At 32.0% G+C, this 24,884-nt stretch overlaps 2 protein-coding genes and 1 long non-coding RNA gene across 3 annotated transcripts in view; 1 reads left to right on the top strand and 2 right to left on the bottom strand.

Annotated features, from left to right (window-relative positions):
• The window catches only part of Pxt (chorion peroxidase), a 31,736-nt gene extending 17,622 nt beyond the window's left edge, over positions 1 to 14,114 (bottom strand). The window contains exons 1-5 of the mRNA XM_075290674.1: positions 13,763 to 14,114; positions 5,958 to 6,143; positions 2,337 to 2,580; positions 1,863 to 2,260; positions 1,406 to 1,795 (exon numbers count right to left, since the gene is read on the bottom strand). Of these exons, the coding sequence (XP_075146789.1) occupies positions 1,406 to 1,795; positions 1,863 to 2,260; positions 2,337 to 2,580; positions 5,958 to 6,143; positions 13,763 to 13,964 (1,420 nt within the window). The 5' untranslated portion in view covers positions 13,965 to 14,114. The remainder of the gene's footprint in view (positions 1 to 1,405; positions 1,796 to 1,862; positions 2,261 to 2,336; positions 2,581 to 5,957; positions 6,144 to 13,762) is intronic.
• Positions 14,115 to 16,506: 2,392 nt separating this feature from the next.
• On the bottom strand, positions 16,507 to 22,467 carry RIOK2 (RIO kinase 2). The gene is made up of 6 exons (XM_075290676.1): positions 22,292 to 22,467; positions 22,088 to 22,229; positions 21,645 to 22,023; positions 21,393 to 21,584; positions 17,466 to 17,637; positions 16,507 to 17,399 (listed from the first exon to the last, which is right to left on the bottom strand). The coding sequence occupies exons 1-6, from the start codon at positions 22,355 to 22,357 to the stop codon at positions 16,647 to 16,649; spliced, it is 1,704 nt and encodes a 567-aa protein (XP_075146791.1). The 5' UTR covers positions 22,358 to 22,467; the 3' UTR covers positions 16,507 to 16,646.
• Positions 22,468 to 22,780: 313 nt separating this feature from the next.
• LOC142238914 (uncharacterized) lies at positions 22,781 to 23,275 on the top strand. The gene is made up of 2 exons (XR_012722858.1): positions 22,781 to 23,004; positions 23,062 to 23,275. It is a non-coding gene; the product is annotated as an uncharacterized LOC142238914 (long non-coding RNA).
• Positions 23,276 to 24,884: the final 1,609 nt, after the last annotated feature.

The raw sequence follows: 24,884 nt of genomic DNA on the forward strand, positions 1-24,884 counted from the left end.
TCTATAGAAAATTTTGTCAAAATTTTATTTCCATAGAAAATTTTCTCAAAATTATATTTATATAGAAATTTTTCTAAAAACTGTATTTCTATAGAAAATGTTGTCAAAATTTTATTTCTATGGAAAATTTTCTCAAAATTTTATTTCTATAGAAAATGTTGTAAAAATATTTTTTCTATGGAAGATTTTGTCAAAATTTTATTTTTATAGAAAATTTTGTAATTTTTTCGAATATTTTCAAAATTTTATTTCTTTAGAAAATTTTGTAAAAATTTTATTACTATAGAAAATTTTGTCAAAATTTTATTTCTATAAAAAATTTTGTCGAAATGTTATCTCTTTCGAACATTTGGTCAAAATGTATTTCTGTAGAGAATTCTGTCAAAATTTTATTTCTATAGAAAATTTTGTTATAATTTTATTTGTATAGAAAATTTTGTCAACATTTTATTTCTATAGAAAATTTTGTCAACATTTTATTTCTATAGAAAATTTTCTCAAAATTATATTTATATAGAAATTTTTCTAAAAACTTTATTTCTATAGAAAATTTTGTCAAAATTTTATTTCTATGGAAAATTTTCTCAAAATTTTATTTTTATAGAAAAATTTCTCAAAATTTTATTTCTATAGAAAATTTTCACAACACTTTATTTCTATAGAAAATTTTCACAACATTTTATTTCTATAGAAAATTTTGTAAAAATTTTATTTCTTTCGAACATTTTGTCAAAATTTCTTTCTATAGAAAATTTTGTCAAAATTTTATTTCTATACAAAATTTTGTCAACATTTTATTCTATAGAAAATATTTTCAAAATTTTATTTCTATAGAAAATTTTGTCAATTTTTTTTTTTTCTATAGAAAATTTTGCAAAATTTTATTTCTATAGAAAATTTTATTTCTATAGAAAATATTTCCAAAATTTTATTTCTTTAGAAATAAAATACTATAGAAAATTTGTCAAAATTTGATTTCTATAGAAAATATAGTCAAAATTTTATTTCTATAGAAAATATTGTCAGAATTTTATTTCTATAGAAAATATTTTCAAAATTTTATTTCTTTAGAAAATTTTGTAAAAATTTTATTGTCAAAATTTTATTTCTATAGAAAATATTTTCAAAATTTTATTTCTTTAGAAAATTTTTTAAAAATTTTATTACTATAAAAAATTTTGTCAAAATTTTATTTCTATAGAAAATTTTCTCAAAATTATATTTCTATAGAAATTTTTCTCAAAACTTTATTTCTTTAGAGAAATTTCTCAAAATTTTATTTCTATAGAAAATTTTCTCAAAATTTTATTTCTATAGAAAATTTTATCAAAATTTAGTTCTATAGAAAATTTTGTCAAAATTTTATTTTATGGAGAGGAACCTATTTTGGAAGCTATTTACAGACCTGATTTAAAACATGTCGAGGAAGGATCATCATTTCCGCATGCGCTCTTATCATTCGTAAGAGGTAACATATCACGTCCAAAATCATTGAACATACGTAGTTTACCACCTCTAAACATTCGAAGTTCTCTGGCAGTTTCCATACTGGAACCATAAACAGGAGAAGCATCTAAGAAATGTGTGACCTTACTGCGTTGTTTGCCATAACCAGCACGACAATCGGTATTTGGAGCTAAAGACAAACGAACAAAGTTCATGCAACGTATACCAAAATTGGAATAGAATTCGTCATGCATCTCCACGGGAATGGGCATACAGGCAAAATGACGTTGATGAGCAGGAAGAATACCAGCATTTTTAGGTGCACAACATTGAACCGCTTCGCCATTTTCTAAAAGGTATCACAAGGAGAGTAGAATAAGACCATTGAAATGGGGAAAGAAAAAAAGTCCACCTACCTAATCTTACAGTAGCCGATTGGGTGACATCGTGGGCTATAAATTGACCAAACTGCATGAGCAATAAATTGTATCTGGGATGTGGTCTGTCGGCATCACCCAATAGTATACGTGATATCTCCCGAGCTCCTGTTAGTAATGACCCATCTTTTGCATGTATTCGAGGAGTCCAAATACCATCTTCATATGCTGGAGGTAACAAACGTTCCATGGGCTGTCCAGCAGCACCCCAATGAGAGCGATGAGGCAAAATATTATTGCATGACCCATCAAATGAACGATATCTGGAACGAGGATTCAAACATGGACGTGGCGGTTGACAATGTTCTTCCAAGGGAGTTTGCCTAAATTCCACATCAATGTTGTTGGTAATTATATCATCCACAGGAATGTGTTCCCTGCAATCAAATGAAAACCGCAATTTAAATGAAAGGTATAGGTGAGTTTCACTTGAATCGTTTGTTCATTTCTTACTGTTCAGTAAACACTTGGGTAGTGATAATCTGCTCCATAGCCGAGTTACTTAATTGAAAATTTTGTAGATCCTCATGGAGTGACGAATGGAAGACCATATTGTGTACAAATTCCGGTTGACCAGGCATTACAGGAATCATTGCCATTTTATGCATTAAATTTTCAAATCTAAAACGGGCTTCTTCAACCACAGATGGAGAAAGAAATGTATGAGAAGCCAAACGAGCTTTATTCGAGCGGGAATCTACAAAAAAGAGAAAATAAATCACGGCATTGATAAAAACAAAAATATATAATAATTTAGGCGACCATGGATTTCCACTTTTGAGAGATTTCACTGTACTGTGGTATAATGGCTACCATCTTCTAGTTGCATACGAAGGGTCATGGGTTAAATCCCAGTTTTGACCGAATACCAAAAATTTTTTCTGCGGTGGAGTACCCCCTCTCAGCAATGCTGGTGACATTTCATAGCGTTTTTAAGAGGAAACGCCGTTCGGACAAAGGGGGTCCCTTGCCTTTGAGCTAAATATTGAATCGGATAAAAGTCATTGATAAGAGAGAAGTTCACAACTTGTGGTATCACAGTCTAAGTGAGCCTAAAATAACGGGCTTCCTAACCTTTGCATCTGAGTTTATTTTAAAAGTTTATTATTCGTGATGTAAGTAATTGTGTAAATGCACCCAGAATATATGAACCCTTCATGAAAGAAAATATAGACTTATTTTAGAAAATTAAAACTAAAATATTTTACTAATTGAAACATGGCACATATACGAGTAAGTTTATATTTTTTTGTCAAATTGACGAACATGTATTTAAAATAATATTTTTTTTCAGATATGATTAGATCAAAATTGGCCCCTTTAGATATAAGCAGATGATGAGATGGAATTATATATAAATGTATTTAATTCCATATATGACCATATCAGATCCAATTATATATAGGGATACATATAATTATATTTAAGACATTATATATAGGCCAATATTGATATCTGATCAGATATATTTAATAAGATATGATTAGATCTTAGCATTTTTCACATCTACTCATATTTAATTGTATCAAATTAGATCTCTTAATTTTTACTAGGGACAGAAATTTTTAAATTTGCAATGTCCACAATATTAAGGACTAATTTCTTTAAAATAATGAAAGTTTATAATCTTTGCCTCAACATTTCTTCACTAAATTTAGGACACGGGTCTTTAAAATTTGTATGTCTCCGTTAAATCAAATGTCATTAAAATAAGGAAAATTTTCTTTAAAGCAAAGAATAACACTTTTGATTAAAATAAATAATCTATAAATTAACTGAAATATTCAATATATGGATTGAAGATAAAAACGTATCACATATATACTAAAACTGATTTTGAGGATTTTGCATCTTTGGTTTAAAGATTTTTAGAAATTAAAAAAACATTTTTTATACCCTCCACCATTGGATGGTCTAAGACCCCATCAAGTATACATATTGTGGGTCGTGGTGAAATTCTGAGTCGATCCAGCGATGTCCATCCATCCGTCCGTCGGTTGAAATCATGCTAATTTCCAAACGAAACAAGCTATCGACTTGAAACTTGGCACAAGTAGTTGTTATTGATGTAGGTCGGATGGTATTGCAAATGGGCCATATCGGTCCACTTTTATGTATAGCCCCCATATAAACGGACCCCCAAATTTGGCTTGCGATTGCTCTAAGTGAAGCAAATTTCATCCGATCCGGCTGAAATTTGGTACATGGTGTTAGTATATGGTCTCCAACAACCTTGCAAAAATTGGTCCACATCGGTCCATAATTATATATAGCCCCAATATAAATCGATCCCCCGATTTGGCTTGCAGAGCCTCTAAGAGAAGCAAATTTCATCCGATCCGGCTGAAATTTGGTACATGGTGTTAGTATATGGTCTCTAATGACCATGCAAAAATTGGTCCACATCGGTCCATAATTATATATAGCCCCCATATACACCGATCACTAGATTTGACCTCCGGAGCCCCTTGGATGACCAAAATTCATCTGATTCAGTTGAAATTTGGTAGGTGGAGTTAATATATGGCCTCAAACACCCATGCAAAAATTGGTCGAAATCGGTCAAGAATTATATATAGGCCCCATATAAACCGATCCCCAGATTTGACCTCCGAAGCCCCTTGGAAGAGCAAAAATCATCCGATTCGGTTGAAATTTGGTACGTGATGTTAGTATATGGTATCCACCAACCATGCAGGAATTGGTTCATGTTAGTCTATGATTATATATAGCCCCCATATAAACCGGTCCCCAGATTTGACCTCCGGTGTCTTTTGGAGAAGCAAAATTCATCCGATCTGGTTGAAATTTGGTACGTGGTGGTAGTATATGATATTCAACAACCATGTCAAAAGTGGTCCATATCAGTCCATAATCATATATAGCCGCCATATAAACCGATTCCGACATTTGGTTTTGGAGCCTCTTGGAGGAGCAAATTTCATCCGAGTCAGTTGAAATTTGGTATATTGTGCTAGTATATGACCGTTAATAACCATTCCTAACTAGGTCCATATCGGTCTATAGTTATATATAGCCCTCAAATAAACCGATCCCAAAAATTGGTCCATATCAAGTTCATAATTCTATATAGCCCCCATATAAGCCACCCCATATTTCAATTCTGGCTCTCTACGTACTGTGCAAAAGTCCATGTCGATTCGTAATTATTTGTAGACTTACCTATACATAACTTTTTTGTCTAATATATACAACGTGGACCATGGACTAACTCACAATTTAGAAAGCGATGTTAAGAACTTTTAAGAAGTTGGGTTAATACCACAACCCAAGTAATTCGATTGTGGCTGACAGTCTTTCGTAGAAGTTCCTACGCAATCCATGGTGGAGGGTACATAAGATTCGGCCTGGCCGAACTTACGGCCGTATATACTTGTTAGAAATTAAGAAAATATTTTTATACCCTCCACCATTGGTCTAAGACCCCATAAAGTATACATATTGTGAGGTGTGGTGAAATTCTGAGTCGATCTAGCGATGTCCATCCGTCCGTTGAAATCACGCTAATTTCCGAACGAAACAAGCAATCGACTTGAAACTTAACACAAGTAGTTGTTATTGATGTAGGTCGGATGGTATTACAAATGGGCCATATCGGACCACTTTTACGTATAGCCCCCATATAAACCGATCCCCAGATTTGGCTTTCGGAGCCTCTTGGAGGAGCAAATTTCTTCCGATCCGATTGAAATTTGGTACGTGGTGTAATGCCGCAAAAAAGAATTTAGAGCCTAGATTTAGTGCTTGTAGTTTAGTAACAAATATGTTTATTTTAAAGAAGCCGCATCTGTGACCCGGAATCAATGCCAAAATCCTTACGGGAAGATCAAAATCCTTGGATCCAAGTAAACTGTACATTATCGAAGCGTGATTGCAAGATACATAATGTAGACAGGAAGACGGACGGACAATATAAGATCAAATTTTATCAATCATATCATCAAGAACATACATAAACATAGGTTTAAAATGTTTGTCACCTGTTAATTCCTCGTTGTATTTTTCTGAATGTATTTACCAGCAAAAAAACTCGTTATTTATTACTGCACTCACCTGTATGATTTTGACCACTAACACAGCAAAAACCAAATTTACCACCAGGCAAATCACAAACCTGTGGTTTCTCATAGTCTTTCATTCGTATATGGGCAGGACATTGGATTTGAGGTATACACAAGATTCCCTCCGGACACGGATCACACTTCTCCGTCATCATTGATGGATGACTTTTTGGATTGGCTGCAATGAAACATGCAATTTATTGATTTTCTTTTATCAAATTCTTCTGATGAAAACGAAATTGTATTTTTTGTCACTTTAGTATTACAATGGAACTTAGAAAATATTTAATAACTTGTTCAAACTACAACCATAGATATTTTTAATTGTTGGTTTTTGAAGTTTTATTTTTAACTGCTAAAGTAAAAAAATGGAAATGCAATTATAGCTGATAATTTGCAGTCGATGTAAAAAAGGGAGGATCTAATTTGATACGATATTTGATATTATATTCATATTAAAAATAAGACAACTATCTACTAGAGCTCCACTGAAGAATCAGCTTCTGCATTCGGCCACAAATCGATAATCGGCCACGAATTGGCAAATGCATTGTTGTTTTTATGCATTTGTTGAAGAAAGTGTTCTAATCTAATATATAAAAATAAGTTTTCCTTCTTGACGCTTTAACACCAGAACGCACGAACCTACTCTTTAAAAGAGTTCAAATCTTTTCGCATTTGTTTTCATCGACCAAATATCGAAAAATAATGTAGCTTTTCTTTGCCTAGACGCCCCCTTCAACCGTCCCTGAAAATTTCACCCAAATCGAAGAACTTTGGCCCAATTTTGAAAAAGTTGGGCAAGGGGAATGTCCCCCTCTCCCACCAGATATCAAAAAATGTGATACTCTATTTTCACCACATGATTACCCTCTACGTTCTCCGAATAGTTTTCATGTGAAAAAATAAAATTATTTTATAACAAAAGCAACTGCAATGAATTCAAATTATAAATTTTTTAATGTGCGCTGTATGTAAAAAAAAATTCCCGCTTTTCCGTTGAAGCTTTTCTTGAATTTTCTTTGCTATAAACCTCACAGGCCCGAGCCCCAACGAATGCAAACCCGTGCAATCGGTTCGTGCGTTCTGGGGTTGCATCAGAGATGGCACTATATATAAAAAAAGATTTTCCCGCTTTTCCGTTAAAACTTTTCTTGAATTTTATTTGCTATAAACCTTACGGAGCCCGAGAATTTTCCAACGAATGCAACACCGTGGAAATCGGTTCGTGCGTTCTGGAGTTAAAGCGTCAGGAAGGAAAACCCGACTTACTTTTATATATTAGATTATGTCAAAATTTTATTTCTATAGATATTTTTTCAAAATTTTATTTTTATTTGGTCAAAATTTTATTTCTACACATTTTGTCAAAATTTTATTTCTGTAGAAAATTTTGTCAAAACTTTATTTCTAAAAAACATTTTATCAAAATTTTATTTCTATAGAAAATGTTGTCAAATTTTATTTCTATAGAAATTTTTCCAAAATTTTATTTTTATAGAAAATTTTGTCAAAAGTTTATTTTTTTTTTAAATGTTGTCAAAATTTTATTTCTGTTTAGTTTTGTTAGTTGACCTTTGGAATTTTACAATTTTGGGATTATTTGTTTGGCTTGAGGTCATGGACTAATGAAAAATGCTGGTGTTAATGTTTTTCATTACTTTTTATTGAAATATTGCTGTTCTCGGATATTTCGATACACCATTATTTCTGTAGAAAATTTTGTCAAAATTTTATTTCTATAAAGAATTTTGTCAAAATTTTATTTCTATAGAAAATTTTGTCAAAATTTTATTTCTATAGAAAATTTTGTCCAAATTTTATTTTTATAAAAAATTTTGTCCAAATTTTATTTCTATAGACAATTTTGTCCAAATTGTATTTTTATAGAAAATTTTGTCCAAATTTTATTTTTATAGAAAATTTTGTCAACCTTTTATTTCTATAGATAATTTTTCAACCTTTTATTTCTATAGAAAATTTTGTCAAAATTTTATATATTTATTTACAAAATTAGACTTATAGTATAATATAAGAATAACATTACAATGGTAGCATTGGCTACAGAGGCCATCAGCTAACAAAATTTTATTTCTATAGAAAATTTTGTCAACATTTTATTTAAGAAAATTGAATTGAAAGTGTCGCAAAATCTACCAAAACATGAAGAATTGGAAGTTACCGTAATTTTAATAGACAAACGGGCGGATAGATCTATTCAGAATTTCACCACAACCAAGAATATATACTTAATGGGATCTGCAACCAAAATGTCAATGATATAATTGAAACGACAATGTTATCCTTCTCACTCAAAAAAAAGTGAACCCTCTAGGGCACTAAAGGCAAGTTAACTCTATTTTAGTTCTATTTAGTTCTGTTTTAGTTTCCTAGAATTTAATAATTGTTTGCGCACGTCAGTTAAATTACCTAAAAATGGGGAAACAATTATACACTGAAAAAACAGTGAACCCTTTTCCATTGCAAAATGAACTAAACTGTAGTAATATTGACCATGATTTAGCCCTTAAGATTTTTTTCAATTTGTCTAGTTTATAAATCTCTTAAATGTTAGTTCATATATAACATTGTATTTTAGTTCATTTTTGCAACACCATAAGATTTATATACCCCTACCAAGTTAAAAAGTCAGTATTATTTTGGTTTACTTGCTTATTTCTTGGGAATCCCGATACTAAAAACTGGTTAACAGTCTCTTTAAAATGTCGACGACTAAACTATTTTTAAATCAATCATTCTACAGTACAGAGAAATTAAATAATTAAAGAAACAACAAACCGTTTTACTATTATGAAAATTTTCATACATTAAAATTAAACTTTCTTTAAGCAAAAGTACTTTATTATAAAAACTTATGATGAAAGTTCTTAATACAATCTTTTTTGTGAATAAAAATTATGACCACGTGGAACAGAGAGTAGTTCATTTGGACATTTTGACTTATCCTTTTTTAATCATCGTAGGTAATTTTTTCACATATCTTGCTGGAAAAAATGGAAACAATAATGAAAATTGTTAAAAATTAACACCATGTAATGAAATATAATTTTTAATTCTTCACTTTAGCTTGTAACTTACCATATTTGGGGGCATTTTATCAAATGCTGTAAGGAATTTCTTTTTTTCGTTGGAAAACGTATCTCATAAAGTTTGTACCTGAAACAATTAGAGAAATAATGAAGTATTCTAAATAAACTCATAAAACTGTGTTGTTATCGATGTGAAGGATATAATAAAATAAATATTCTATTTGAAAGAAAGCCAAAGTTTTAATATAAAACATACCAATTCTCTATTAAATTGTACGCTGAGGGGAAATATAAAAGTTGTCCAAATTTATTTGGGTTACTCTGAAATTAAATATTTATTTTGTACATTAAATAAAATTATTAAATAGGGTTTCAAAAAATCTAATGAAAAAAATAATAATATGCTTAAAAACCAAATATTCTTGATAGCCTTAGACAGTCATCATTCGTCAAAATGACGACACGTAATTTCATTTTCGATTTAAAATGCATTTTAGTCTATTGGGAAATGGTAAATTTAAGTTATACTAATTCGAACGTTTTATGAATTTTTGTTTTATACTACTTAAAACCAAATTGAATAAGAAAATAAATTCAAGTTTGGTTCACTTTTTCGCTCACGATGAAAATTATAGCGTCTTGAAATCAGCCGTAGTCAAAATGACGAAGGTTGACGTTAATGTACAAAAAATAAGGATGACTGTCGAGGGTTAAAAGAAAGTTAAATAATTCTTACCAATTCACTATTAAATTACAGGCAAAGGAGTAGTAAAAATTTGTCCAAATTTTTAAGGGGTTATTCTGAAATTAAATATTTGTTTTTACATTAAAAATATTACATTGGTTTCCAAAAAATTTGATTAAAGAAATACTAAAATAAGGTATTAAAAACCTGTAATTTTGATGATAAAAAGGTCACAAAAACGTAAATATTCTAGTTGAAATAAAGCCAGTTTTTAAAAGAAAACTTACCAATTCTCTATTTTTTAAATTTGTTCGAATCCATCTGGAGTTGCTCTGAAATTAAATATTGTTTTTACAACAAAGAAAAACATTAAACTGGTTTCCAAAAACATTAATTAACAAATAATTATATACATAAAAATATTCTTTTTAAAAGAAAGTCATATTAAAAAACTACTTACCAATTTATGAATAAACTATACGCTGAGATATTACAAAAATTTTCCAAATTCATCTGGAATTGAATATTATTTTTTTACATAGAATAATAAAAAATTCAATACACTTTCAATTTCAACATATTTTCCTAAATATTCTTAATAACTTTTTTCTAAACTACCGATAAAATATTAATAACTTTAATTTAAAAGGTTTAATAAACAAACAACAATATATGTCTCAAAAATCCAAAATATTCCATGTCTTTATATTCCCTTGTATACCTACTTAAAAGATGCAACAGCCCACGCCAACGCCAACTATACAACTGAAGCATGCCAGACAAAACCAAGCAAAGCCAAAACATTCCTACAACAACAAAAACACATGTGCCTTTATTGAAAACAACACCTCATCCAGCAACAACAACACACACACACAAACCACTAAATGAACAAAAATGAAAACATCCCCACGCTCATGTATACACAACAAAACTCAAGTAACATCATCTTTACATTAATCACATTGCACTATGCCGATAAATATCTCTGTAATATGCATTAGTTCATCGCATCTGCTGACAATTTACTCTAAGAATAATATTCGTAAAGGCACACCAGTTTACGAACAATGAAACGTTTAACTTAAAATTTGCAAAATTTTCAAGAAATGTTATCTACCATTTTTGACGAAAATGTCTATAAATTTAATTACATGTGAACTAAAAATATTTCATTGGGTAATTTTCTACCAACAATTAATAACTATAGGAATTGTCAGTAAGAAATTGCTGTCCACTTTCAAGTTAATTTTTCGTAAAAAAATATTTTCTCATACAAAAAAATCTTATAGTAAATTGCACTTATTATTTAGAAAGTACTTTACATTTCACAAGTAGTTTTATACCGTGACAAACGAATTTTTAACTACCAGTTAAGAAATTTTTTAAGGAAATTTCCATCGTATTTTGTAGGCCATGAACTAAACGATTGCTACTTAGAATTTGTAAAATTTCCTTTCGAGTAGTTAATTTTCGTTGAAGATACGAAAAATGAACTAAAATTCTGGAAAATTCTTGTAATAAATTATTGTAAAAATCTTCTTAAATTTACGAGACACTTTTTTTCTGTGTACACGAATGAAGCATAAATTCGTATTACCCACATGAAAAGAAAAAAATTTGAAAACAAGTATCGCAAACGTTCATCGTTTCTTTTTTGATTTCTTTAAAGTTTAAATCGCCATAAAAAAGTTTTGTTCCAAAACTATACTTTTTTTCCTATACTTTTATTCCAAAATCATACACTCATAGAAAAAAGTCTGCTAAAAACAGCAGTCGATGTCTGCTGTTATATTTTTGTACTTCAGGGCGCAATGAACAACAATTTATAAAATTTTTAAGTTATAAAATTTTCCCCAAAGCCTGTTTAAGAACCAAAAGTAGTTTTTGGTATATTTTTGCACTGCAATATACTTACAAGCTCCTAAATACGATCAGCAAACATTTTGTTTACTGTTATGTCTCAATTCGATAAATATTCAGATTTTTGGTCAAATATTATAGATATTCATAAAATGTTGTGTTAATTATGTTAGGATAGCTCCTAAGTTGACATTTTTATTTGTTTTAGCCAAAATAAAACATGTTTTAGTGTAATCGAGCTTCAAAAATAGCAGGAAATGTTTGCTATTTCAGCAAACAATGACTGCTGTCCCTTTTTCAGCAGACTTTCTGCTGTTTTAGCAGACTTTTCTGCTGTCCCTACTAACAAATTTCTTTGGGTGTAGCCCATTTCGTATACATCAAACACTGTTATTTTCTGCTTTTATATCTTAAATAAGACACATTTTGAGGTTTCGTATTAATAACACTAGTTTACAAAAAAAAATCATGTAGGAGTACACTCGATGAAAATCAACTTTTCTTATGTATTTTGAGCTGCTGAATTCGAAAAAAATTTTAAAAAAATTTTTATGGAAAAGTTTTTGAGATATCATATTATTTTTGCTCTTTTTTCACTAAACACAATATATCTCAAGTCAGGAATGTCAGATTATAACGTTGTTGGTACTTTTGGTTGGTTTCTAACTCGAGATATATTGTGTTTAGTGAAAAAAGAGCGAAAATTTAAAAATAACGGGATATATCAAAAACTGTTCCATAAAAAAATTTTAAACAAATTTTTTCGAATTCAGCAGCTTAAAGCACATAAGTTGATTTTCATCAAGTGTACATTTTGAGTGTAAACTAGTGTAATTTACTATAGTAGTATGTAATACCAAACATACTTTCAAAATCTTGTAAAACTGTTTGAATATACATATATGTAAAATTACGTTATTTTCGTTTCCGAAAGTTGTGTTTGGTACATCGTTCATTAGAAAGGGTATGTTTCTTTTAAATAAAGTTTTTATAAATCGGCTTGTGAGCGCCGAAAAGTATGCTTTATAAATATAAGTGTTTTACTCTATGGGTTACTTGAACAGTTGCCAAAACTTTGACAAAATATTCTATAGAAATAAAATTTTGACAAAATATTTGCATATTGAGAGACCATTTTAGAACAGATCAAAAATTACCAAAAAAAATTATAGAAATAAAATTTTGACAAAATTTTTTATAAAAATAAAATTTTGACAAAATTTTTTATAAAAATAAAATTTTGACCAAATTTTTTATAAAAATAAAATTTTGACAAAATTTTTTATAAAAATAAAATTTTGACAAAATTTTCTATAGAAATAAAATTTTGACAAAATTTTCTATAGAAATAAAATTTTGACAAATTGCTTGTGTGTTGATGGCTTTAGCGATAATTATCTGTTGATGACAATAAGTGCTACGTAGCCTAGTGGACAGTGTGTTTGCTTATAAACTATATGGTACGCGATTCGATTCTCGGACCAGGCGAAAGGTAAAATTTTAAAAAATTATAAAATCGAATAATTTCTTCTACATTGTTTGTATTACAGAAAAAAAGAGATAGGAACAAAATAACTCGCGTGGAAGTGAGAAACATGTAAGAGGAAGATTAACCGGAAAATAAGAAAAAAACATTTTTGGTTTTAGTCTTTATGAAATTGTTTTCGAAAAGTATATAATTTTCTTCCCAACAAATTTCCACAGAGTGGAAAGCAAATGGTAAACGAATTATTTTCTTGCTTGTGGAAAATAGTTCAGAAATTGTTAAAATTTGATAATTATTTTAGCACAAATGCGCCCATATTGAACTTCGAATGGCGCTAAAGACATTCTTGAAATTTTCTTTATCAAGTGAAAAAATAATTATGTCTAATAATTTTTTTTTTTTCAATTTGTGATATCGGCGTGATATCAGCGTTTGTAATATAGTTTAGTAAACATTTTCTAACATTAACCTAAATTTTCTAAAATTGACAAAAAAAATCCTTTTGGCAAAGAAAAAAGTTACCTCTCACCATTACATCGACTTCTCTTTGTCCCTAAATTTAATGGAAACAAATATCAATCCAATATCAAGAATTGAGACAACTATTTTGCGAACAAGAAATAAATTTATAAATAGCCAGATTGGCTTAGCTGGTGGCAGTAGACACTTTTTCAATATAAATATAAATGTCTTCGTTAGTAGTTTCATCTTACCATTTGTATCTTCATCATATTCCACAGATTGGGGCGTATTCAAAATGGTCGCTTCAGTTTTTACTTGGTCATTCCGTTGACTTGATGTTGTCTCTGGCAACTGTGTTCTCTCTGTTTTTTGTGGTGGCACCAAAAAATTTTCACATTTATGACAACAATTGTAAATAATGCACAAACCAATTAAAAATTTATATTGCCACATGATTAAAAAAAAATTATTTTAAATTTAATTTGCAACCATTAGGTTTTTATTTCAACTTTTAATATAAGTTTTAAATTCAGAAATCATAAAACAATATCAAAAAATCAACTAAAACCGAAAATCTTATAGAGATAAATCAACTAAGAACGAAAAGCTTAAACTAAATAGAGTAAATATATTTCATATTTGATGAGCATTATTATAACGGTGCTTTTCCATAAATGGAAACGTACAATTGAACATTTGTTTAGAGCAAATTACATACACTCAATACAGGGTATATCAAAAATGTTGATACGATTTTGTTTGTCTATCACTAGAGAAAATTGTTTGTAGAAACAGCAGAAAAGTCTGCTAAAACAGCAAAAATTCTGCTGAAAAAGGGAAAGCAGTCACTGTTTGCAGAAATAGCAAACATTGTCTGCTATTTTTTAAGCTCGATTACACTAAAGTAGAGGTGGGTGCGTGACTGAAATTTTACTCACATTCACGAAGAAAAATGTTTATTCGCGCACAATACGTGTGGTAGTCAATCCCACGCACTCACATTCACATAATGAAAACCTGTACTCATCCTCACGCACATTTATGAGAGTTGCTTTGGATTTTGTTTACGACCCACGTGATTCACGCGTGAAACATATAAAAATGTCAACTATCGTAACACAATTAAACCAATATTTTATGAATATCTAACATATGGTATTTGGAAAATGTTTGCTGATCGCTTTTAAAAGCTTGTAACTATATTTTATAGAGGACTGTCGCGAAAACAATATACATTACGGCGATCTTACAGATGGCTTTAAAATGACCGAGGGTACAGGCAGTGGAATATATTGCAAGGAGTTGGAGATTACGGAATCCTTTAAGTTGGATGATGAATGCAGCATATTTCAGGCGGAGATGTTTGCTATTGCAAAAGCTGCAGAACTTCTATCGATGAGGCCGCTATTTAGATGTGATATCAGTATTTTCATCGATAGTCAGGCAGCTATAAGGTTATGTATAGTGTCTGCCCGATACTTCAGGCTCTCTTAGACTATTCAGTTCATTGTGTTACCACAGTGGTGAACTTCTCTCTTATCACTGAGTGCTGCCCGATTCCATGTTAAGCCCAATGACAAGGGGCCTCCTTTTTATATAGCCCAGACTGAACGGCGTTCCACATTGCAGTGAAACCACTTAGAGAAACTTTGAAACACTCAGAAATGTAACCAGGGGGCTAATCACGGCATTCGATATCGAGAACATTTGATCGAAATCTAAATTTTTCGGATCACGGGAGTCGATATCGAGTTTTTTTGATCGACAATTTTTTCGATTGGTAAATTGCAATCGTAAAACATTTTTCACATGTTTTTTTACATTGTTTTCGCCATATAGGAATATTAAATATATTAGTTTTAGTTCGAATTGTTGCTAGTTTGTAGTAAATTTACATATAATGAACATATTTTTAATATTTAGGACCAATGCAATTCCAATAAAAGTTAAACAAAAATTGGTCATAGTAGTGTTCGCAGCGAGCATTCTAGCTTGACAAAGAACCATATATAAAGCGCACATGCTAGATCGATATTCAAGAGATTGTGATCGACCAAATACCGTACCATTCCGTGACAACATAACGCTTCTGGAATAGTGAATTATGAAGGCTCCCACTCGCAAAAAGTTTTAAGACGGCAGACAATTGTAAAGTGATAAAATTGACGTTGACATGCCACCAAAAAATATTTTCCATTTGAACGTCAATTGAGCCTACAAAAGGTGACTTTCTAACAGTGCACAACATTTCAAATCCATGTACTTACACCAATAACAATGTGCACTTTTTTTCCTTATTTGTCGCCGAATTATTTTATATTCATCTCATCCTCCAATTAGGAAGGAATTTGGAGGAATGTAAAAAGAGATATGGGTCCATAAGATATAATGCAATACAATTTACTTTTTACTTTGAAACCTCCAGAACATGTTTTTTCTACATTCTATTTTGTGACGCTAACTTAGTCTTGTCATTACATTTTGCTCTGCTTCGTTTTTTGCTGTTGGCAACGCTTGAGAAATTGCATCAAATTTCGATCGAATGCCGTGATCCAAACTTTTAATCGTATCGACAATTTTTTCGATACGATTATGAATTCGATATCGAATGCCGTGATTAGCCCCCAGCATTACTGAGGTGGGATAATCCGCCGCTGAAAAACTTTTTGGTGTTCGGTCGAAGCAGGAATCGAACCCACGACCTTGTGTATGTAAGACGGGCATGCTAACCATTGCACGCCGGTGGCTCCCAAGTGTGTATAGTTACCATTAATGTTAAATCCAAGAATGCGAAAATAGGCCCCACTTGAAAACTAAGCACAATCCCAAAAAGAAAATTGGGGTTTATTTTCATAATGGGCTTTATTTTCGTAATAAACGGGACACAAAAATAAAATGAAGTTACTCCCCAATAAAACCATACAAATTTGGTGTTGTGGTTTCCCATACATTTCCCACTTCATTTAGATTATGGGGCCGAAATTATAAACTAATATTATAGGCTTTTTGGCGTAATTACATTTTTTATTATAAAAATTCATTATAAAGAAATTTCTTTTTCTTTAAAAACCTACATACATTTTAACTATTCTAAATGGAACAAAGAGTAATACGAGATATAGCCAATATCTCTTACTAAAATTCCCAACCAGCATATTCTTTGACGACATCCTTATTTTCTTTGCGATGACGATGCACAGCACTGGATTCACCTTTGGCCACACAACGTTTACGCATTTCAATTTTTTCCTTTTTATCCATATTACGTTTAATGCGGTCAGTAATAACTGAAGGAGCAATAGTACTGGCTGTAGTTGAATACGAGCGCTGAGAACGCGCATCACTTAAGAGTTTCTCTACCATTTTCAAACGATACATTCGAGAATTTGGATCCAAGTTGGCTAATTCTGGTACATTATCTGTTTCCAAATCATTCGAACTTAATGAACAGGCATCAGAAAAGTGATCAGCTTTATCCGAATCTTTATCGTCATTGTTAGCACTCTGCATTATATCTGCATTGCTATCAACATTATTTTCTGTATTGCTATCAACATTCTTTTCTGCAGGTGTCGTAGGTTCATTAACTACTTCTTTTTCTTTGACAGGCTGCGATAATATAGTACCTTCAGGAATTTCCACTTCAGGTCCTATTTTAATATTACCCAAATACTGGGTACATGATTCTATATATTTTCTTATAGAATCATCTGCTTTTTTATTCAATTTCACCTCACTAAAACTAATCTCATTTTCCAATTGTTGGCGATATTCATCGAGTTCATCGTTTGTGTAGTTATTGCCAGTTTTATCGGCTGCAATCAATTTTGGGGCCGTATCTTCATCATCTTCATATTCTTCATCAGATTCTTCTATCATACCATATTCCTAGTGTCAAAAAAATAGAGAAAAAATTAAAGTATGCACATAGCAGAAAGTAAGTAGGTTACAAACCTGTAATAAATCTTTTTCCATTTCCTTTGTAAATCCATAGCCAGTGCAATGAACTTCAGTATCCAAATCATCTTCTCTCTGAAGATCCGAAAATTTAGGATAATCTTCACTTTCATAGTTATACTTGCGACGGAATAGTTCACGCACACAGTTTACATCACGTTCAAAGAAGCTGAAATGAATGAATAAAATTAAAAGACAAAATAAGTGAATGTTGGAAGTTCTTAAGTTAAAATTGGGAACAAACTACAAATTATTCTCCAGAAGCAATGTAGGACGGAGCCCTAAAACCTTATTATTATCGTTTACAATATTTGAGAAAATTGAGCCAATATGACTGATATTTTGTAAATTTTAGGGATGTTGTACCAAATTTATTTATTAAAATTTAGTACATTAGTTCTGGCTTTTATAATGCAAGAGATTCATTAAAATGACTGGCGCAGTATCTCAAACCTGCAGAATAATCTAAGCAGTTGTGTATTCTACTTTGGCTCTGGGTGGCAGCATTTATATGTTTATCTCTATAGATAAGTGCAGACATTTTTTCCACTCTAATTTTTTTGTATAACCCATATGTAATTCGTAGGATAATTATAGGGTGAGTGCAGCAAATTTGGTACAGGCTGGTAATGTGGTATAGTAAAGGGTGATTTGTTAAGAGCTTGATAACTTTTTTTTTTTAAAAAACGCATAAAATTTGCAAAATCTCATCGGTTCTTTATTTGAAACGTTAGATTGGTCCATGACATTTACTTTTTGAAGATAATTTCATTTAAATGTTGACCGCGGCTGCGTCTTAGGTGGTCCATTCGGAAAGTCCAATTTTGGGCAACTTTTTCGAGCATTTCGGCCGGAATAGCCCGAATTTCTTCGGAAATGTTGTCTTCCAAAGCTGGAATAGTTGCTGGCTTATTTCTGTAGACTTTAGACTTGACGTAGCCCCACAAAAAATAGTCTAAAGGCGTCAAATCGCATGATCTTGGTGGCCAACTTACCGGTCCATTTCTTGAGATGAATTGTTCTCCGAAGTTTTCCCTCAAAAGTTCTTCCATTTTTGGCAACAAAAAGTTTGTTAGCATCGAACGATAGCGATCGCCATTCACCGTAACGTTGCGTCCAACAGCATCTTTGAAAAAATACGGTCCAATGATTCCACCAGCGTACAAACCACACCAAACAGTGCATTTTTCGGGATGCATGGGCAGTTCTTGAACGGCTTCTGGTTGCTCTTCACTCCAAATGCGGCAATTTTGCTTATTTACGTAGCCATTCAACCAGAAATGAGCCTCATCGCTGAACAAAATTTGTCGATAAAAAAGCGGATTTTCTGCCAACTTTTCTAGGGCCCATTCACTGAAAATTCGACGTTGTGGCAGATCGTAAGTCTATTCATGATGAAATGTCAAAGCATACTGAGCATCTTTCTCTTTGACACCATGTCTGAAATCCCACGTGATCTGTCAAATACTAATGCATGAAAATCCTAACCTCAAAAGAATCACCCTTTAGGTTTTTCTCTATCTAACAACATACGAATAACTAAACCAAGCTGAATAGATTGTGGCTGTCAGAGAATGAAGCAATCAATGATCAGTTTGATTTTTGCAACTCTTTCTTGGTGCTAGTTGAAAGAATTCACATTTACCCGTGCTCGAATGTTTTTTTGTGGTTCTTAATCGTTTCGTTTTGTGTGAAGGTATGTTTTCAATTTATTACTTTTCGGATGTAAATAACTGACTAGTACTTAAGAAGCATAAAATGTATGCAATTGCGATACATATGTTGTATTTATTTTTTTTACAAAAAAAATCTACATTATGATGTACCGCATTACCTGCACTTTTTATGAATTCGTGCTTAATGTGTTTTTTTAATAAATTCGCAAATATATCCGAAATTGTGGGTTTTCGCTCGTAGTTACGTGGATGGCTAACACTAGTAAAATGATTGTGGTTAAATCGTCGGAGGAAAACAAAAAAAAATTGACTATCGAAAAACAAATGGGTATACCACATTTGCTGCACTCACCCTAATCATCCTGATGTCTCCAATGCAATGACGAAAATTATCGATATAGCTTATTTATTTCATCGAAGCATGTATATCCCCATATCAGAAATGCATACGTTCGAATCGCTAGGTATATATTTCCATTTCGCAATTAAATATATTTTTGACTTAGGTTAGGTTAGGTGGCAGCCCGATGTATCAGGCTCACTTAGACTATTCAGTCCATTGTGATACCACATTGGTGAACTTCTCTCTTATCACTGAGTGCTGCCCGATTCCATGTTAAGCTCAATGACAAGGGGCCTTCTTTTTATAGCCGAGTCCGAACGGCGTTTCACATTGCTGTGAAACCACTTAGAGAAGCTTTGAAACCCTCAGAAATGTCACCAGCATTACTGAGGTGGGATAATCCAGCGCGCGCTGAAAAACTTTTTGGTGTTCGGTCGAAGCAGGAATCGAACCCACGACCTTGTGTGTGCAAGGCGGGCATCCTAACCATTGCACTACGGTGGCTCCCATATTCTTTGACCTAGCTATGGAATTCTCCCGTATTGTTAGGCTTCATGGAAATGGGGGAAAATGGGGGACGACGAAAAAAAATATGTTTCTTCTAAATTATAGTCTTTTTGACGACAGACATTTACTTTTTACTAAAAACAATGCTTTGCACACAAATGGTATGAGCCCAATTTCAACCGAACCCCAACATTTTCAGTTGTGGACTGACTATCCCTTCTCAGTAATGAGTGTTTTTAAGGTTCTCCAAGTGGTGGGTAAAAAAAAAAACGAAAATAAAAAATGAGATCCATTTCATTGAGCTAAACATAGAATCGGGCAGCACTCATTGATAAGAGAGAATTAACTGAATAGACTAAATGAGCCTAAACTAACGGTCTGCTACCTACTAAGAAAAAATAAGTGAGAATGAACTGAATAGTCTAATGGCCATTTTCATGTAACTCCATTAAGCTTTAACTGGCAATTAAGTGAAATTACATTGCAAATATCTTTTCTTCGGTTAATTTAAACTGAAAATTGTTCAGCAGTTAAGTTCCTAACTGGTATATGGAATATATAGGCAACATGACATATATGTCTATAGAACGGTTTAAAAGATCGTCAGCTAACGTTGCACTAACGGAGCTTCATGAAAATGTTTGTGAGAATGAACTGAATAGTCTGACGGCCATTTTCATGTAACTCCATTAAGCTTTAACTGGCAATTAAGAAAAAATACATTATTTGCAATGTCGTTTCTTCGGTTAACTTAAACTGAAAATTGTTCAGCAGTTAAGTTCCTAACTATATATATATGTATATGGAATATATAGGCAAAATGACATATATGTCTATAGAACGGTTTAAAAGATCGTCAGCTAACGTTGCACTAACGGAGCTTCATTAAAATGGGGGTCAGCCTAAACGAACGGTTTGCCACTATACCTAACCTAACCTACGAAGAAAAAATATTTTTATTTTAAATATTTTCTTCGACATTATGCTTTCAATTGGAAAACATTTTTTTCACAACATTATTGCTGTTGCAGTAGACCTTATTTATTGGAATTAGAACATTATCGACGTTAACCATGTTGTATTCGCTTCTTTAAGCCGGTACTAAGTTTGTGTCTCACAAGTGGAAAGGAAATTTTAAAGTGGAAAATAATAATGAAGATTGGGCTTTTCTTTGTAAAATCTAATATATTGGAGGGAATGTTTGAAAGCTTCTATTCAACAATTTTTCTTTCTTAAAAATAGCAAAGTGAAGAAAAAGTAAATGTGAAAATGTTTGATTTTCAGGCTTTGCTTCAGTTTTAGCAGATTGGATAAAGTAGGGACGCTTTGAATATCCTTAAAATTCCATACTCCTTAATGTATTCCCTAATTTGTTATACAAACTTTAACACTACTTACAATTCTGCATTTTCATGTGACGTTGACATCATTTGGGGAAAATCAATCAAAATAGGTTTGCCATTATCAGCAAGCATCAAGTTGAACTCATTAAAATCACCATGGATAACTCCAGAATTTCCCAAGCGAACAATTAAATTCATTAGGTCATCGTAGACTTGTTCCGGATCTCTTAGCTCATGGATTTGAGTCCTGAAATAAAACCAATATAAAAATTAAAATTGAATAATCTACTTAAAAAAAGAAACATACATTGGCCAACCATTAACCAATTCCATTAAAACACAATGACGATTAAAATCAATGGGTTTGGGAACAGGGAAGCCACGTTCATACAATGCAGTCATATAGGCAAATTCACGAGTAGCTGAAATTCTTGATAAATACAACCAAGAGGCTTTATGACGTCTACCATGATAATCACGCTTGGCCTTTATATTACGGAAACATGTTCTTCCCAAGCGATGGAGTTTCAAACATATTGGGGTTCCCTCTTCATCGGCTACTACATATATATTTGATTCCTTGCCTATACCTATTTGATTACCAAACGAAGAAACTGAACCTCTTAGTGTTAGAGATTTTAAAGCCAAATAATCGTAGCCTGTGTTTGTTAGGCGATATCCATCATCTGTTTGGTATAGAAGCAACACAATTTGAGTTTTTTTTTAATGGATTATATTTTAGTTACTCACATTTTTTGCCGCGTTCATATGAAAGCAATTTGTGTTTACACAATTCCTTAAGGATTTTATGAACTCCTCCTGCCTTTAAATTGGCAATTGCTGCTGCCAATGGTCCTGGAACAAGTTCATGGTTTTTCATGCCCATTTCAATCTGTAAAACAAACAAGCAGAGTAAGAAAATGACCATATAGATCTGTACTTAACGTCACCCACAGCGGTCAAAACACGAAAGTCCTCTTTTGTTAAATACCGCAATACTGTAACATTTAATTTTCCCATGATTTTTAATAAAACTTTCCGAGTAATAGATTTTTTCAATAATTTTGTCTAAAGAGTTCTACACGTGCAATGTTGATCTTATTACGACAAATAATATAGGGCTGTCAAAACCAGCTGTTGCTTACTATTCCAGTGTTGCCGTAGTTATGAATTCACACTCAGGTGTCATTCTTCAAAGCGACATCTGCATCTTGGCATATAAAATTTCGTACAAATCCAATTTCCGTTGAAAAAATATACGAACATTTTAAATATTACAATTGGAGAGCCAATTTAATTTTTATTACGAAACTCAGCGTGTTTGAGGCAGAGGATTATAACCTGCTACAGGGAAAAAGTCTCATCAGCAGCTTATAAACAATACAAAAATTTACACTCAAGTCTTTACTAAATATATATCTTTAGGTACCCTGCCAGCATTTCAAAGTTCCATTTCAACCTCATCGTTACCACAGACTCGTAAATGTCACTTCAACCATCATGAAAAGGTACATCAAAAAGTACATGCAAGTAATTTGCCATCCCTACTGTTAAAAAAACCATTTTTTTTGTGAAACGCCAAGCGCAACCAGCTTGTTATATTTTAATTAAATAAAAATGAAAATAAAATTCTGAAAACATAGATTATACGCTTAAAATTGTGAAAGGTATATTGGTGAACAATTTGGTGATTTTCCAAATGGAATAAAGTGATTGTTTTTCAGATATTTTACAGACACGCTGCCTCCATGGAATAAAAACACTGGTTGATAGACGCAGCAACATGTAACTCGCTACTTGTAACTCAACATCATCATTAATGCCAAAAATTATGTTAAATGTAATGTGATAGTGGTATAAATGTTATATTTTTAAGAATTTGTAAATGTTTAATCAAATTAATAAATATCTAAACAAACGTGTTTTACTCGACCACAATGATTCTTTTACAACTATCTTAAAATTCACTTTTTCTGATTGTTTGGAGGGTCCCTTATTGGCGTCGTTCTAAATTGATCTAAAGGGTGATTTGTTAAGAGCTTGATAACTTTAAAAAAAAAAAAAACGCATAAAATTTGCAAAATCTCATCGGTTCTTTATTTGAAACGTTAGATTGGTCCATGACATTTACTTTTTGAAGATAATTTCATTTAAATGTTGACCGCGGCTGCGTCTTAGGTGGTCCATTCGGAAAGTCCAATTTTGGGCAACTTTTTCGAGCATTTCGGCCGGAATAGCCCGAATTTCTTCGGAAATGTTGTCTTCCAAAGCTGGAATAGTTGCTGGCTTATTTCTGTAGACTTTAGACTTGACGTAGCCCCACAAAAAATAGTCTAAAGGCGTCAAATCGCATGATCTTGGTGGCCAACTTACCGGTCCATTTCTTGAGATGAATTGTTCTCCGAAGTTTTCCCTCAAAATGGCCATAGAATCGCGAGCTGTGTGGCATGTAGCGCCATCTTGTTGAAACCACATGTCAACCAAGTTCAGTTCTTCCATTTTTGGCAACAAAAAGTTTGTTAGCATCGAACGATAGCGATCGCCATTCACCGTAACGTTGCGTCCAACAGCATCTTTGAAAAAATACGGTCCAATGATTCTACCAGCGTACAAACCACACCAAACAGTGCATTTTTCGGGATGCATGGGCAGTTCTTGAACGGCTTCTGGTTGCTCTTCACTCCAAATGCGGCAATTTTGCTTATTTACGTAGCCATTCAACCAGAAATGAGCCTCATCGCTGAACAAAATTTGTCGATAAAAAAGCGGAATTTCTGCCAACTTTTCTAGGGCCCATTCACTGAAAATTCGACGTTGTGGCAGATCGTTCGTCTATTCATGATGAAATGTCAAAGCATACTGAGCATCTTTCTCTTTGACACCATGTCTGAAATCCCACGTGATCTGTCAAATACTAATGCATGAAAATCCTAACCTCAAAAGAATCACCCTTTATAAAGGCACCTAATAATTGCACTCATGCGAAACATTTTTGTAGTAACTTGGCGTGGTACAACTTCTCAATAGTGACGGCGCTTTTCCGACGAGTTTTTGATGTCGTATATGATTGTTTTCGACGTAGTGGGGATTCTCAAAAGAGTCCCCAAATTCAAAAAATGTTGGCAGGGTATTTAGAAATGTTGTTATTCTATTTGTACTTTATACTGTGGATTCCAAATCGCAGCGAAATAATACACCTGCTTTCATGTATTTATTTAAAACAAAGTAACAGCGAAAGATATGTATGTTAAATGCGAAAATTGAACGTACTACTGACACCAAAGCATGACATTAACAACGAATACAATGGTCAACTATTAATCTAAAGAAAAATATCGAACTCTATTGTAGAAGAAGTGATGACAATAAAAAAATTAAGAAATACCTAAAGTCCTGCAGTCGATTATATTTTAGTCTACAGTAACTTTACAAAAAGTATTGGGCCAAAATTAAAGATAATTTATTACCCAATCGGTTGAGTATAGCCACATTTGTACAAATTTCCTTAAAAAACTCTTTAAAATGTTCAATATTAACATCGGTACAT

This window comes from Haematobia irritans, chromosome 1 (assembly GCF_050003625.1).
Source record: "Haematobia irritans isolate KBUSLIRL chromosome 1, ASM5000362v1, whole genome shotgun sequence".
NCBI lineage: Eukaryota > Metazoa > Arthropoda > Insecta > Diptera > Muscidae > Haematobia > Haematobia irritans.

Excerpts from the sequence above, each read along its gene's own strand:
- RIOK2 (XM_075290676.1), bottom strand. The coding sequence starts at position 22,357 with ATGGGAAAATTAAATGTTACAGTATTGCGGTATTTAACAAAAGAGGAC. Across the intron at positions 21,585-21,644 it reads TTGGTTAATGGTTGGCCAAT|GACTCAAATCCATGAGCTAA; the intron begins GTATGTTTCTTT and ends GTTTTATTTCAG. Across the intron at positions 17,638-21,392 it reads TCACATGAAAATGCAGAATT|CTTCTTTGAACGTGATGTAA; the intron begins GTAAGTAGTGTT and ends CATTCATTTCAG.